The sequence below is a fragment of the Schistocerca piceifrons genome, chromosome 3 (assembly GCF_021461385.2).
Source record: "Schistocerca piceifrons isolate TAMUIC-IGC-003096 chromosome 3, iqSchPice1.1, whole genome shotgun sequence".
NCBI classification, from domain to species: domain Eukaryota; kingdom Metazoa; phylum Arthropoda; class Insecta; order Orthoptera; family Acrididae; genus Schistocerca; species Schistocerca piceifrons.
The window spans coordinates 691,205,264-691,222,061 of record NC_060140.1 but is presented as its reverse complement, the minus strand read 5'-3'; the positions used below and the strand labels follow the sequence as shown (position 1 = coordinate 691,222,061).

General features: G+C 44.5%; 1 protein-coding gene across 3 annotated transcripts in view; it reads right to left on the bottom strand.

Moving 5' to 3' along the window:
• Positions 1-16,798, bottom strand: part of LOC124788123 (selenocysteine lyase-like) — a 164,784-nt gene that overhangs the window by 121,474 nt on the left and 26,512 nt on the right. For all 3 annotated transcript variants that reach the window (XM_047255254.1, XM_047255256.1, XM_047255253.1), the window contains exon 3: positions 4,419-4,590. In XM_047255254.1, the coding sequence (XP_047111210.1) occupies positions 4,419-4,590 (172 nt within the window). The remainder of the gene's footprint in view (positions 1-4,418; positions 4,591-16,798) is intronic.

The following is a 16,798-nucleotide window of genomic DNA, read 5'->3' as shown; positions in this document are numbered from 1 at the left end:
TGGCATTTTTGGTGCTGTGTGTGTGTGTGTGTGTGTGTGTGTGTGTGTGTGTGTGTGTGTGTGTGTTTCCATGTCTGGTAGAAAGGGAGAGGGAGAGGGAGAGAGGGAGAGGGGAGAGGGAGAGGGAGAGGGAGAGGGAGAGGGAGAGGTGAGAGGGAGAGGGAGAGGGAGAGGGAGAGGGAGGGAGAGGGAGAGGGAGAGGGAGAGGGAGAGAGAGAGAGGGAGGGAGAGGGGAGAGAGAGAGAGAGAGAGAGAGAGAGAGAGAGACGAGAGAGAGAGAGAGACGAGAACATTTCTTTTTTTTAATGAGTAGTTTGGTGAACTGCAACACCACCACAAGATGATTATTATCCACTAAATTCAATGAGTTCTTTCTAACAATAGTTGACATCATGGGGGAAAAATGAACCAAGGTACAAAAATCTTATGCTATCTTCAGAACGCCCACTTCAGTATTCTTTATAGCGTCAATAGTCAAAACATATTTCTAGAAAAACTGAAGTATGCAGTATTTACACCCATGAAAAGTGGTGATAAACAAGCAACGTGTAATTACACACCTATCTCCTGCTTTTCCACATTCTTAAAATTTTCTGTAAGGTAGTTTACGACAGAATACTGAACCAACTTTCTGGGAATAATTTTTTTATCATCAGCTGTGTTTTGGTTCTGGTAGAATTAAACATGGAAGTTACCCTTTTGACATTATTTGTTATCTTTCAAAGGATCTCGATATTTTAGATAACGAAAGTCTACCGAGGAAATTAACACAACATCTTTAAAAGCATTTCCTTGCATGGTGGTTGTTGTATTTTATTAACAGGAAACAGGTCATATTAGACTCATTCCTGTCACAGAATTTGCTAAATTGAGTTTAATCCCCTGCAAGGTTGAGTGCATGTCCCACTCTTGTTCTTGGTCAACACAAATGATACACCTATGTCATTCAATGACCCTGACATGTGGTGTTTGCAGATGACACAAATACTGGTGAAACAGTCAAACATCTCCACCCTTTATCTTACAAGCATGTACTATGCAGTTCCAAACAAAAATGACTTACTGGTATCAGAGCAATGAGCAAACACTGAATAGGGTTTAATATGTTAATTTTCCTATGGATCCACGTGGACCAATAAACTAATGGGGCATAAGCATATGGGTAAGTTAATCTACAATACCATTTTTCCTTGTTTTGCATTTAGTAATTTTGTGTTGAGCTTCAGACAGCACTGCTGGCATATTTTCACTCAGTACTGTCCTATGGCATAAGACAGCTAAGGTAACTTAAGTTTTTATGATACAGAAAGATATAAAAATATGGTATAAAGCTGGTAACCATTTACCTTGCTTCAGTAACCTAGGAATCTTACACATGCCACTACATACACTCCCTAACTGTATTTGTAATCAACAGCAGAAGTGAATTTAAGATGAACTGTACAATTTACAAGCACAATGCTTGAAGTAATTTTCATAGAGACCAGGCTGTTCCAACTTGCATGCCAACTGGTGGACAGCAAAGTTCCTACAAGCACTTGTGGGGGAATAGTTGACAAATAGGCAGTCAGAGATCCAGCCATAGTGTATGGAACCTTACTGCACCAGATGGACATAGAGGGCTAGGAGTGAAAGTGGTTGGCACATATGCACAATGTGTGCAAATGGGCATGTTGTCTATACTATTTGTACCTGCCTGAGAGCAAGCTCAGGGGGAGGGGGGGGGGGCACTTGAGAGTGCTCGTGTCCATTGGAACAGCCTAGTATAGACTACGCATCCATCTATAGCATCCAGAAGGGAGCTTTACATTCTGGTGCAATAGTCTACAGTGTGTTTCAAGTGGTCATCAGGAAGGAAATTAAAAATCCCCAAATAGTCAAAAACAAAGCAATGAATAACTTGTCAGCCACTCATACAATTTATCTGAATATTTGGATGTAAATTCATATTTGTACTAAACAGATCTTTTCTTTATAGCACACAAAAACATGCCAATGGGATGTGCAAAGTTGCACAAGTGCTCTGTTTGAGCTATCAGATTAAAAAAGCAGCTGAAAAATGTAAGGGTAGTGGCATTCGATTTTTCTCAAATTAGCTGGTATTCTCCTAGTATACAAGCACAAAGTAATCTAGAAGCAATTCTCAAAATTGTCAGTGAAAGTAGATTAGCACTAGTTATATAGATAGAGAGAGAGAGAGAGAGAGAGAGAGAGAGAAGCACCTAGATGACATGGTCAGTGTCAATGTGACTTCGTACACCATCAGTCGATAAGTACATGATTAAGAGTTAAAATTCTCTGTAACAGGTAGAATGGCCACCGAAGTGCTTAGTGTTGTCTGTGTTTATTGTTAATACTGGGCTTGGTAGGGAATATAAGGAGTGTGAAAAGTGTAAGATACTGAGTGATCACCATGGAGGACACAGAGATGCTGTGTACTTATGTGAGACAGCATTACCAGCACATGACAGGCTCAAAGAAGCCTCGCTGTGGGTTTCCGTTTTGCAGCTGGTCAAATTGGGCAACATTCAGATTTTTGGGGTAGTCTGCCATGACAGTGGTATGATGTTGGATGGCATGGCTACATGAGGGCAGATAAACTCATCATCAAAGTTCTGGTTGACAATATCTGACCAGCACTACGGAGGATCATTGCATTGTGCACCAAGAACATGTTAAACCCCTTCAAATCTGCACCTACAATCCAAGAACAAGTAATAGACTCCATCCAATGGTTTATGTTGTCCTGCACCACACATCAGGGACTAGCAGCAGCCACACTAAGGAATTACCATCCCACATACAGCTTGCCATAAACATCACAACACAAATGGAAATCATCAAACAATGGAAAATCCAATATGGAATGTAATCAGGATGGAATCTAACCAGTGTGCTGCTATCTACGTAGGCATGACAACCAATAAGCTGTCTGTCCACATGAATGGCCACCAACAAACTGTCACCAAGAAGTAAGTGGACCACCCTGTTGCTGAACACGCTGCCAAACATGATATCCTTCATTTCAATGACTGCTTCAAAGCCTGTGCCATGTTCATCCTTCCCACCAACACCGGCTTTTTCTAAATTGCCCAGGTGGGAACTTTCTCTGCAATACATCCTATGTTTCTGTAACCCTCCTGGCCCCAACCTTCATTAGTCACTGTCCTCACCCATCCAGCCCCTTCTCTGTTCCCATTCTAGCAATACACATATGCCATTCTACCATCACACCCAGTCTTTTAATTTCTCTCATTTTCTGCTACTTCCCCCCCCCCCTGTCCACCTCTCCCCTGCCTACCGTATACCCTGCAGCACTTCTCTGTCCACCACCCCCACCATACTATCCCTCCACTCCCCGCCCCGGTCTCCTTACCCCTACTCAGTCGCCACTGCCATAATGAACTGGTGCTGCTGCACACAGTGTGTTTTCACTTGCCTGAGACTGCAGTCATGTGTGTGAGTTGCGTTTGCGTCAGAGTACGTGTGTGTGTCTGTTGTTGTTGAAGGCCAATGGCCGAAAGCTCTAATTGTGAAAGTCTTTTTGTTATGCCTATCTGCAACTCAGCATCTCTGTTATATGGTGAGTGGCAACTTTCTTTCTCAAATATTTTTACAACACAAATGGCTGTGTTTGAAATGGTGTAATGACTGGGAAACTTGGATTGTTGATACATGGTGTCCCAGTGTGTTCGGCAATGACTTCCGGCTCTCCACTACCATGGATGACCATTGTTGGCAAGTATGCTGGTAACCTGAGGAGGGGTCCAATTCTTCTAACATTTTGGAGAATCACAGCAGTAGTACTGCTGACATTATGACATGTGGAGCTACCTGGTATGACTTCAATACATCGCTGGTAGTGATTGAAGGAAATGATGGCACAATGGTATGTCACGTACATTTCTCTCATGCAATATTATTGTGGTACCATTTTTGAACAGGCCAACATTCGTTCACATATGGCATATGTACATATGCACAGTCTACATAAAATAGACGACTTCCATGGCTAGAAGGATGCCCAGATCCGTCCGAATGGAGCATGAGGGACAGTGCTTTATGGCACCCATCCCATTTTGAAAACATTAAAATAAAATCACAGGCCCTCTGGTTTATTACACTCCATTTTATTTCAGCCTCCCTTTTTTTTTTGTCAAGCAATGAAGTTTGCAGTGGCTGCTTCAGTCTGTTAATGAATAAATTCACTTTTTTCATATCCATGAATGTCCTGCTGTATAGTGCGATCTATGCAACATGGTATGTGAATGAATACAGAGTAAGTGTTCACTAGTTGGTGAACTAATGAAGAAGAATATCACAATGAAGTAAATAAACTGTGTACTTCCTCTCAATAAACATGCACTGAAACTTATCACAACAAGCTTGTTAATTTAATAGCCTGATAACTTACTTACCAACAAAACCATCTTCCTTTAGTTTCTTTAGTGGCAAAATGACAGAGTCATGCTCAATGTCAGTAGTAATTACATGAGGATTTGATTTTTTTAGGTCTCCATCAGGATATAAATTTTCCTGAATCCTTGACTTGTACTTACTGACGGTACTAAATATTACCATATTGTTTGCCTACAATCAAAGAAAAGATATGATGATCAACTTAGAAAGATACTGTTTATATATGTTTATGATTCAGCTTTTGTAAAGGCCAAATCAGCATAACCCCCCCCCCCCCCCCCACACACACACACACACAACTTGAGACAAAAACAAACTACTCTGCACAGAGCAATGAAGATAAATATATAATGGTAACCTTGATCATGTACTACATATCTTAATATATGGGGGCACATAATTTATGATACTACATGACTCACCTAGAAATGCTATAGGACTATTTTTAAGAGCTCTAGAATTTTGTCAGATGTTATGTAGACCTACATTAGTTTAATAAGAACCACTATATCAACCACTGACAACATCCACTAACATGCATTGTACTAAGGATGAATAAAACGATCAATCAATTGCATAATCACCTAGCTTGTGAGTGGAAAGTGTGATTATAGTACTCGTGAAAACTTAATTTTTGATTGTATCTTTGTTTTTTTGTGTCCGATTCCACATTTTAAATAGTTTTTGCAGTAGATTTGGTAAGCACCATATTATGGGTTTCCATGTACAGTGAATTTTCAACACACTTTCATAAGTCTGACTTTCGTTTACTTACTGAACATAACACTTGTACCTTATGGTAGTAACAGACTTAACCCATTAGCAGAGGCTGTATTCTTTTTATAGTAAAATAAACATTATACATCTCATAATATTCCTTTACTGTTTCACATTTAAGCTTTTTCCATCACTACAGATATTATTTGACCATGAGTGGACTATGTAGGCACTGTTGTAGGCGGGTATCAATATTTATTGTGGGAACTGTAGCAAATGGCTTCACTGGGGAAATGTAGTGGAGAGGACTCTGGAGAGATCGCTGAGGCTCTTTCATGGAACTGCAAAATTTTCAACAGTAAATAAGGTCGAGTCAAATTGGTCTGGGGGAAAAAACTGTTAGTAGGGCAAGTTTGGTACTTTTATGGCTTTAAGTTGGCATCACTGGGATGAGCCCTGATCAGCTAATGTATCAACATTGTTTTGTTTATAACCTCAAAAAGACATTTCAAGATGGCGAGTCCACTTGAAATGTCCACATTAGTTGAGCAACGATCTGTTATTCATCTTTTACTTGCTGAAGGTGAGAAACCCGTGAATATATACTGTAGAATGTCTAAAGTTTATGGTGAAGGTTGTATGAATCGTGCAAATTTTGCAAGTGGGCAGAGCAGTTCAAAAATGGTCACGACTCAGTGACTGACGAACATCGTTCTGGCTGAGCAGTTGCAGTTTCAACTCCCTCACTTGAAAGTCGAATTGAAGACATTATTCGTGCCGACCGCTGTGTGACTGTGGAAATGATAGTTGATAAGTTTCAAGTTAGTACTGCTACAGGTCATAACATTATCTGTAACACGCTGAAGTACCGCAAAATGTGCAAGATGGGTCCCAAAGGAGTTGATGTGGCTAAACAAGGAAACAAAGTTGAGAGTGCACAAAGCTAAAGGAACTTTATGAAAGAGAAGGTGAGCACTTCCTCATCAAAATTTTAACTTGTGATGAAACTTGTATTTACTATTATGAGCCAGAATCAAAAAGACAAAGCATGGAGTGGAAGCACACCAACTCACCTGTCAAGAAAAAATTCAAAACTCAAGCATCAGCAGGGAAAGTCATGTTGACGGTGTTTTGGGATGCTGAAGGTCCAGTTTTTTGTAATTATCTCGAAGAGCAGTGTACAATGAACAGCCAATACTATTTGGATTTGCTTTTAAACAAGCTGAAGCCAGCCATGAGAGAGAGACGTTGTGGATCTCAAAGGAGAGGTGTGACTCTCCAGCAACACAACGCACATCCTCATATTGCTCAACTAACCTGTGAAGCCATCAACAAAATGGGCTGGGAAGTACTGCCTCATCCCCCTTATAGTCCTGATTTAGCACTTACTGATTTCCATTTGTTTCCTGCATTGAAGGAGGCATTACGTGGGAAGAGGTTCCAGGACAATGAGGACATGAAAAAGTTTGTGGGAAATTGGTTCAAACAGCAAGATAAGGAGTTATTTGCAGCCAGAATAAAAAAAGTTTGTAGCCCCTTGGAACAGGTGCATATATGTTGAAGGGTATTATGTTGAAAAGTACAAAAAGTATTGTTTTGTAAAAACTAATGCTTTTCTACAGACCAATTTGTCTCTTTAATTAATGAATGATCTTCATACAAGAGATCTTATTAGGGCGAGGGAAGGTACTAATTGTGGGGATGGTTGGGAGAAGGCTAGCAGGAATCAGATGCAGTCTGACAATATTGTTGTAGTTACCAGCAATAAATTTCAGCTGCCGGAGATGACAGGAGAGGAGTCTTACATGATGTAAGAGTAGGATGTGTGCAGCAGACTGTCTGTGATTAGAAAGGTTAACAATAACGCGAGTGTTAGGAAGACGAGAGTACTGCTGCTAGGTAACAGCCATGGCCAAGTGCTGTGCTGGGTCAGCTGATTGTGGGTTTAGGGTCCTTGTGTAAGGACATGATCAGGTAGTGACAGTGGGTGGAGCAGAGAACAGCCTGGAGAGGGACAGGGCACACAGTGTATAGGATGACCTGAATAAGATAGCTTCCCTAACTGGTGGCATCACTGTGAACATGGTGGCACTGTTCCAGCAGCTCGATCAGCCTCATCATGGCAGTGCTCTAAGGCATGTCAATGCACAGCAGGAGATGGTGCTGATTTTGCGGTTTTAGGGCGCACAACTTCAACTGTCATTAGCGCCCAGACTATGTTAGGAATGCACCGCAAGGCACAAGTTTAAAACAGCAACTAAAAGGGAAAACACGATAAAAGACAGACTGACCGGCATAGGATTAAAAAAACAGCATAATCAAATGTCCTTAGAGAGGTTTGTCAAGTTGATAAAACGAAGAACGCGAGCAGCTGCTCGTGGGTCATCTGCTAAAATGGCATCTAGAGTACATGGCAGGCCAAGATCAAGACGCAGTGTGTTAAAATCCGGACAGGACGTTAAAATGTGGCGGACCGTCAGCAATTGCCCACATGGGCAGAACGGCGCCGGCGCAGCCGTCAGCAGATGGCAATGGCTGAACCGGCAGTGTCCAATTCGTAACCGGGCCAAAACGACCTCCTCCCGCCGAGAAGGGCGTGAGGAGGACGGCCAAGCCGCGGGAAGAGGTTTCAAGGCCCGAAGCTTGTTGTCCGTAAGTGCAGCCCAATCGGCATGCCACAGCGATAAAATGTGCTGACAAAGGACCCTGCTACAATCTGATGAAGGGACACAACAAGAAGCTGTCCGAGGCTGGAGGACCGCAGCCTTGGCCGCGGCATCTGCAGCTTTGTTCCCAGGGATACCGACATGGCCAGGAACCCACATAAAGCTAACCGGAGAACCGTCATCCACCAGCTGCTGAAGAGAGTGTTGGATCCGGTGCACGAAAGGGTGAACCGGGTACGGATCACTGAGGCTCTGGATGGCGCTCAGGGAATCTGAGCAGATGACATAAGCAGAATGTCGGTGGCAGCAGATGTAAAGAACAGCCTGGTAGAGGGCAAAGAGCTCAGCTGTGAAGACCGAACAATGGCCATGGAGCCGGTATTTGAAACTTTGTGCCCCGACAATAAAAGAACACCCGACCCCGTCATTGGTCTTAGAGCCATCTGTATAAATGAAGGTCATATTAATGAACTTCGAACGAAGTTCGACAAAACGGGAGTGGTATACCGAACCAGGGGTAACCTCCTTTGGGAGCGAGCTGAGGTCAAGGTGAACGCGAACCTGAGCCTGGAGCCAAGGTGGCGTGTGGCTCTTGCCCACTCGAAAGGTTGCAGGGAGTGAAAAATCAAGGTGTTGAAGGAGGCGACGAAAGCGAACTCCAGGGGGTAGTAGGGCAGAGACATACAACCTGTATTTACGGTCGAGAGAGTCGTCAAAAAATGAACGATAAGACGGGTGGTCGGGCATTGACAGTAGCCGACAGGCATACCGACAAAGCAGTATATCACGCCGGTAGGTGAGTGGCAATTCACCAGCTTCAGCTTGAAGACTCTTGACAGGATTAGTATAAAATGCTCTGATCGCAAGACGTAAACCCCGATGTTGTATGAAGTTGAGGCGGCGTAAGATGGATGGCCATGCAGAGGAGTATACGAAGCTCCTATAATCCAGCTTGGAGCGGACGATCGACCGATATAGGCGAAGTAGGATGGTTCGATCCGCTCCCCACGACATACCACTGAGACCACGGAGGACATTTAGAGAACGGGTACAACGGGCAGCCAAATATGACACATGTGGAGACCAGCTAAGTTTCCTGTCAAATGTAAGATCTAAAAATTTTGTTGTCTCCACGAATGGGAGAGCAACGGGACCGAGTCGTAAGGACGGTGGGAGAAACTCTTTGTAGCACCAGAAGTTAATACAGACCGTCTTCTCGGCAGAAAAACGGAAGCCATTGGCGACACTCCAGGAGTAAAGATGGTCAAGAGAACGCTGAAGACAGCACTCCAGGAAACATGGATGCTGCGCGCTGCAATAGATGGTAAATCATCCACGAAAAGGGAGCCTGATACATCAGCTGGGAGGCAATCCATTATTGGATTGATCGCTATGGCGAAGAGAGCGACGCTCAAAACTGAGCCCTGTGGCACCCCATTCTCCTGGCGAAAGGTGCCTGACAGGACAGAACCCACACGTACCCTGAACTGTCGATCCATTAAAAAGGAACGAATAAAAAGAGGGAGGCGACCGCGAAGGCCCCATGTATGCATGGTGCGGAGAATGTCCGCCCTCCAACAGGTGTCGTAAGCCTTTTCCAAATCAAAGAACACAGCCGCGGTCGGGCACTTCCGCAAGAAGTTATTCATAATGAAGGTCGACAAGGTAACCAGATGGTCAACAGCAGAGCGGCGCCTACAAAATCCACATTGTACATTGGTAAGTAGGCGTCGAGATTCGAGCAGCTAAACCAAATGAGAGTTGACCATTCGCTCCATCACCTTACAGACACAGCTGGTAAGCGAGATGGGTCAATAACTGGAAGGCAAGTGCTTGTCCTTCCCCGGCTTAGGAATCGGTACAACAATAGACTCGCGCCAGCATGCGGGAACATGTCCCTCAATCCAGATGCGATTATAAGTATGAAGAAGGAAACCTTTACCCGCAGGAGAAAGGTTCTTCAGCACCTGAATATGAATAGAATCAGGCCCTGGAGAGGAGGACCGTGACCGGGCAAGTGCGTTTTCGAGTTCCCGCATGGTGAATGGGGCATTATAACTTTCACGATTCGAGGAGCGGAAGTTAGGTGGCCTAGCCTCCTCTGCCTGTTTTCGGGGGAGGAAGGCAGGGTGGTAATGGGCAGAGCTCGAAACCTCTGCGAAAAAGCAGCTGAAGGCATTGGAGACATCCTCAGGGGCCACAAGGACGTCATTCGCGACCGTCAAGCCAGAAACTGGTGAGTGGACCTTAGTGCCAGATAGCTGGCGCAGGCTACACCAGACAACAGAAGAAGGAGTAAAACTGTTGAAGGTGCTTGTGAAAGCAGCCCAGCTGGCTTTCTTGCTTTCTTTAATAATACGACGCCACTGCGCACGTAATCGTTTATAATTGATACAATTCGCCACTGTAGGGTGGCGTTTAAAGGTGCGTAAAGCACGTCGACGAGCACATAAAGCGTCTCTACATGCCGCGGTCCACCAGGGGACCGGTACGCGACATGGAGAAGAAGTAGGGTGAGGGATGGAATATTCAGCAGCAGTGAGAATGACTTCCAGGAGGTGTGCGACCTGAGTATCGCAGCTTGTGAAGGTTTGATCCTGAAAGGTCGCCCTGGAAGAGAAGAGCCCCCAGTCTGCTTTGGAGATGTTCCAATTAGTTGAGCACGGAGAGGGGGTATGATGCAGGAGATGGATAACACACGGGAAATGGTCGCTCGAATATGTATCAGAAAGCACATACCACTCGAACCGGCGTGTAAGTTTGGTAGTACGTATAGAGAGGACTAAATGGGAATAGGTGTGAGATGTGTCCGAAAGAAAAGTAGGGGTGCCAGTACTGAGGCAGACAAGATTGAGCTGGTTGAAAAGATCTGCTAACAGGGAGCCCCTCGGGCAGGATGCTGGAGAGCCCCAAAGGCGATGGTGGGCATTGAAGTCTCCAGTTAACAAAAATGGTGCAGGTAGCTGAGCAATAATATGCATCATGTCTGCCCTGGTAACGGCAGACGACAATGGAGTGTAAACAGTACAAATGGAAAATGTAAAAGTGGGGAGAGTAATTCGGATGCCAACTGCCTGCAGGCCGGTGTGCAATGTGATGGGATCGTAGTAAATATCATCCCGGACCAGCAACATAACCCCTCCATGAGCCGGAATACCTACCACAGGGGGTAGGTCAAAACGCACAGAGGTGTAGTGTGCCACAGCAATTTGATCGCATGGGCGTAGCTTCATTTCCTGGAGGGCTACGACGAGCGGACGGTGCAAGTGGAGCAGCAACTTCAAGTCTTCTCGGTTGGAGCGAATGCTGCGAACATTCCAGTGAATAAGTGCCATCGTAAGAAGAAAAGGAAGATGAAAGAAGGGGTCACCTCAAAGGCCGCTGAGGGCCCGGCTTCGAGCGAGCACTGCCGCCGCTATCAGTAGGCGGACAGTCATCGTCCATTGGTTCTATAGGTTCATCAGTCATCTTGGTAAGATGGCCGGGAGGGGGAGCTTCCTCCGCCGGTGAACGGCCAGATGATCGGCTACCAGCGGTGCAGCCAGGCGAAACCGATGACGGCCTCGGGCGGCAACCGCTGGGTGGCGCAGGAGAAGAAATGCGCCGTGGCGGAGAAGGAGAACTGTGCTTCCTATGAGCCTTCTTGGAAGGTCGTTTGGTGGAAGTACTGGTCGATGGCTGGGAGTTCGAGGTACGTAGGAAGTCTGCACGGGACGGTTTCTTCTTGAAGGCCCGTGCATCTGATTTCTGGGTCTTCGTCGTGGCAGAAGCTGATGAAGGGGCTTGTGTCTGTGGGGTGACGGGAGGAAGAGGAGACGTCGACCGCGTGATCTTAGCACTGGCCGAACGGACGACCGTGGTGCTGAAGGTCAGATCGCATGTCTGGGTTGCCACCTCCCTGGTAGGCCGAGGAGAGGCGAGGACAGTACTGTATTTCCCCGCTGGGAGCAGTGTGGGCTTCCTACTAGCAAATAGCTTGCGAGCAGCCGAGGTGGGCACTTTCTCTTTGACCCGAATTTCTTGGATACAGCGTTCTTCCTTATAGATGGGACAGTCGCGGGAGGACACTGCATAGTCACCCTGACAGGTCACACAACGAGGAGATGGAGGTGGACAGTCACCCTCATGGGCATCCCTGCCACAAGTGACACATTTAGCCGCACTGGAACAAGACTGGCAAGAGTGATTAAAACGCTGACACTGGTAGCAGCGCGTAGGTGTCGGGACATGGGGGCGAACAGAAATAACCTCATAGCCCACTTTGATGCGCGATGGCAGCTTAACACTATCAAAAGTCAAGAAAAGTGTCCTGGTCGGTACAAGGTCATTGTTGACCTTTTTCATGACCCTATGGACAGCCGTCATGCCCTGCTCAGCGAGGAAAGACTGAATCTCCTCGTCAGTCAATCCGTCGAGTGATCTAGTATAAACCACACCACGAGATGAATTCAAAGTTCGGTGAGCCTCCACCCTGACAGGGAACGTGTATAGGAGTGTGGCTCGAAGCAGTTTTTGTGACTGAAAGACGCTCTCAGTTTCTAGTAACAAGGTACCATTACGCAACCTGGTACAAGACTTAACAGTTCCGGCTATGGCATCTACGCCCTTCTGGATAACGAAAGGGTTGACAGAGGAAAAATCCTTTCCGTCCTCAGATCGAGAAACGACGAGGAACTGTGGGGCAGGCGGTAGTACTTTTGTCACTGGTGGCTGGTCAAGTTTCCGTTTGTGGGCAGAAGTCGAGAGAGAAGAAGAGAAATCCATTGCGGAGGAATCCCCCATGACTACCAGCGTCTCCGATGGCGCGCTCCTTCCTTGTGGGGACCCTCTCAGAGGGCACTCCCGCCTTAGGTGAACGTTTACACCTCAGGTCACACCTCCCGAGAAACAGATGGAGGGACCAATCGGCATGGTCAGATGGTATCAGCTCAGGCAATCACCCCTCCCCGGGCCTGGCCTTTACCAGGGGGTACGTGCGTGCTTTACTTGTTTACCCAGGGTGGGGAATTACGCGTTACCCCGTCACCGGCTATGCGTGCGAACGCATGGGTCGGCCTTCAGGCGCGCACAGGGAGGAAGGAAGAAGAGAGAGAGGACAGACTGTCTCAAATGCCGGGGTGGAGACCAGAGAAGGCAAGGAGAAGAAGGCAAGGGAAAGAGTAAGGAAGACAGTGAGATGGAGAAGAACAAAGAAAGGAACCAACCAAAGGAAGGAAAAAACGAGAAGAAGTGAAAAACCAAAATGACCACAAATATAGGTTGTGGAACCATCCGTCTCCAGACGCAGGCGCTAACTACCCCCTTGAGGGGGAGGGACTCCTTTTAGTCGCCTCTTACGACAGGCAGGAAAACCTCGGGCCTATTCTAACCCCCGGACCCGCAGGGGGGATGGTGCTGATGACTGCTGGCCAGGTGCACACTGTGATGGTGCCAGTGGAGACTATCAGGAGATGGAGCTGCACTAGGCATGATCTGCACCTCAACAGGTTTGGGAATGGGAGGTAGGTGATATTGATAAGTAAGACTATAGTAGGTGGGTGTGGTGTCACACATGGTCAAGTATCTGTTGTCATTGGTAGACCAACTAGGGCTCTTTAGGATAAACCATGGCAACAGGCTCCCCCCTCTTGAAAGGCTGTTAACCAGCTTAAAGACTTCTAAACCGTGCATGTGGGAAAAAGAATGTGCCACACTGTGGTGTGCAAGCACCATGGAATTTTGTCCAGAATTATCCATTATTCATCAATATGTGCTGTCCATTAAAAATAAAGTACACCAGCTTGAAGTTGAAATACAGTATTTGAGCAGCATGGCAGTATCCATTACAGATCACTATTGTAGAGATGATTAATTGCAGCATACAGTGCTATAATCATATCAATGTGCAAGTTGTTACTTTAAGTCCACATTAAAGGGTAGGGAATCGTGTATTTATAACAGGGGTGGCACACATTTTAAAGAGAGAGAAGAGCTGCAACAATCAGTGTAGACAAACATTTTGAACTGTCTGCCACTGAAGTAACAAAGTCACATGCCTATAAGAAGCTAACCATTCTGTGTGCTTACTGCTCTGCTAGTGGCAATATGGACAATTTCTTCAACAAATTAACTGAAGTTGTGGAAGCCCCCCCCCCAAGTACTAGCATAATATATGTAGACAAGAATATTAAGAAAGATATTGAAGGTGAAATCAGTAATAACCTTCCAAACACTGAGCACTTTCGATGTGGCCCAAGTGGTAAAGATTGCAATAGGAGTTTCAGAAAGTTCACCTACAGTTTTAGACAAGAAACTTATGGACACTGACACTGAAAAGTAGTTATAAGAGATCTTGGTATTTTGGATCTTTATTGTCAGATATTAAAGCTAAGCTCAGTGAAACCTGCAAAGCTGATGGCCTACAAAAGAATTTTCTCAGATCATGTACTTCTTTTACAGTACTGTCAAATCAAACCTGGGATGAAGCGGATGCAGATTACTTAAATTACTTTTTGAGGTCACATGTCCAAAAGTAGCCATTTCTACTGCTGCACATAGGGCAAACATGTGAATAACTGTGGTAGGAAGTCATCACAGAAACTTCAATTACTCAGTTCCTTGCAAAAATGCTGCACTACTCCACAGTTGCTTGAGTACTACCACAGATATAAAAAATATAAAAGATAGTACTTCTGGCAGCTAAAAATATCATTCAATGACAAATTAATACATAATGCAGAAAATAAAATCAAAGTGGTATGGGAGGCTATAATACAATAAACTGGAAAAGACAACACAGGCATAATGACATTCAAATCAAAGATACGGACAGAATAACAGAAAGAAGTCAGTAAAAAGCAAATTTTGTAAATTACTATTTTTCTGGCATCATGGAGCTGCAGAAAAATCTTCCCAAAACACATATGTGTTGATGTTGTTGTGGTCTTCAGTCCAGAGACTGGTTTGATGCAGCTCTCCACACTACTCTATCCTGTGCAAGCTTCTTCATCTCCCGGTACCTACTGCAAACTACATACTTCTGGATCTGCTTAGTGTATTCATCTCTTGGTCTCCCTCTACGATTTTTACTCTTCACGCTACCCTCCAATACTAAATTAGTGATCCCTTAATGCTTCAGAATATGTCCTACCAAGCGATCCCTTCTTCTAGTCAAGTTGTGCCACAAATTTCTCTTCTCCCCAATTCTATTCAATACCTCCTCATTAGTTATGTGATCTACCCATCTTCGGCATTCTTCTGTAGCACATTTCGAAAGCTTCTATTCTCTTCTTGTTTAAACTATTTATTGTCCACATTTCACTTCCATACAGGGCTACACTCAATACAAATACTTTCAGAAAAGATTTCCTGACACTTAAATCTATACTCAATGTTAACGAATTTCTCTTCTTCAGAAACGCTTTCCTTGTCATTGCCAGTCTACATTTTATATCCTCTCTACTTCGACCATCATCAGTTATTTTGCTCCCCAAATAGTAAAACTTATTAACTACTTTAAGCATCTCATTTCCTAATCAAATTCCCTCAGCATAACCCAATTTAATTCGACTATCCTCATTTTGCTTTTGTTGATGTTCATCTTACATCCTCCTTTCAAGACACTGTTCATTCCTTTCAACTGCTCTTCCAGTTCCTTTGCTGTCTCTGACAGAATTACAATGTCATTGGTGAACCTCAAAGCTTTTATTTCTTCTCCATGGATTTTAATTCCTACTCCAAATTTTTCTTTTGTTTCCTTTACTGCTTGTTGAATATATAGATTGAATAACATAAGGGATAGGCTACACCCCTGTCTCACTCCTTTCCCAACCACTGCTTCCCTTTCACGCCCCTCAACTCTTATAACTGCCATCTGGTTTCTGTACAAGTTGTAAATAGCCTTTCGCTCCCTCTATTTTAACCCCGACACCTTCAGAATTTGAAAGAGAATATTCCAGTCAACATTGGCAAAAGCTTTCTCTAAGTCTACATATGCTAGAAACGTAGGTTTGCATTTCCTTAATCTATTTTCTAAGATAAGTCACAGGGTCAGTATTGCCTCATGTGTTCCAACATTTCTACGGAATCCAAACCGATCTTCCCTGAGGTCGGCTTCTACCAGTTTATCCAATCGTCTGTAAAGAATTCATGTTAGTATTTTTCAGCCGTGGCTTATTAAACTGGCAGTTTGGTAATTTTCACATGTGTCAACACCTGCTTTCTTTGGAATTGGAATTATTATATTCTTCTTGAAGTCTGAGGGTATTTTGCCTGTCTCATACATCTTGTTCACCAGATGGTAGAGTTTTGCCAGAGATGGCTCTCCCAAGGCTATCAGTAGTTCTAATGGAATGCTGTCTATGCCCGGGGCCTTGTTTTGACTCAGGTCTTTCAGTGCTCTGTCAAGCTCTTCACGCAGTATCATATCTCCTATTTCATCTTCATCTACATCCTCTTCCATTTCCATAATATTGTCCTCAAGTACATCGCCCTTGTATAGACCCTCTATATACTCCTTTCACCTTTCTGCTTTCCCTTCTTTGCTTAGAACTGGGTTTCCATCTGAGCTCTTGATAATCATACAAGTGGTTCTCTTTTTTCCAAAGGTCTGTTTAATTTTCCTGCAGGCAGTATCTATCTTACCCCTAGTGATAGGCGCTTCTACGTCCTTACATTTCTCCTCTAGCCATCCCTGCTTAGCCATTTTGCACTTCCTGTCGACCTCAGTTTCGAGACGTTTGTATTCCTTTTTGCCTGCTTCATTTACTGCATTTTTATATTTTCTCCTTTCATCAATTAAATTCAATATTTCTTCTGTTACCCAAGGATTTCTATTAGCCCTCGTCTTTTTACCTATTTGATCCTCTGCTGCCTTCACTACTTCATCCCTCAAAGATACCCATTCTTCTTCTACTGTATTTCTTTCCCCCATTCCTGTCAATTGTTCCCTTATGCTCTCCCTGAAACTCTGTACAACCTCTGGTTCTTTCAGTTTATCTAGGTCCCATCTCCTTAAA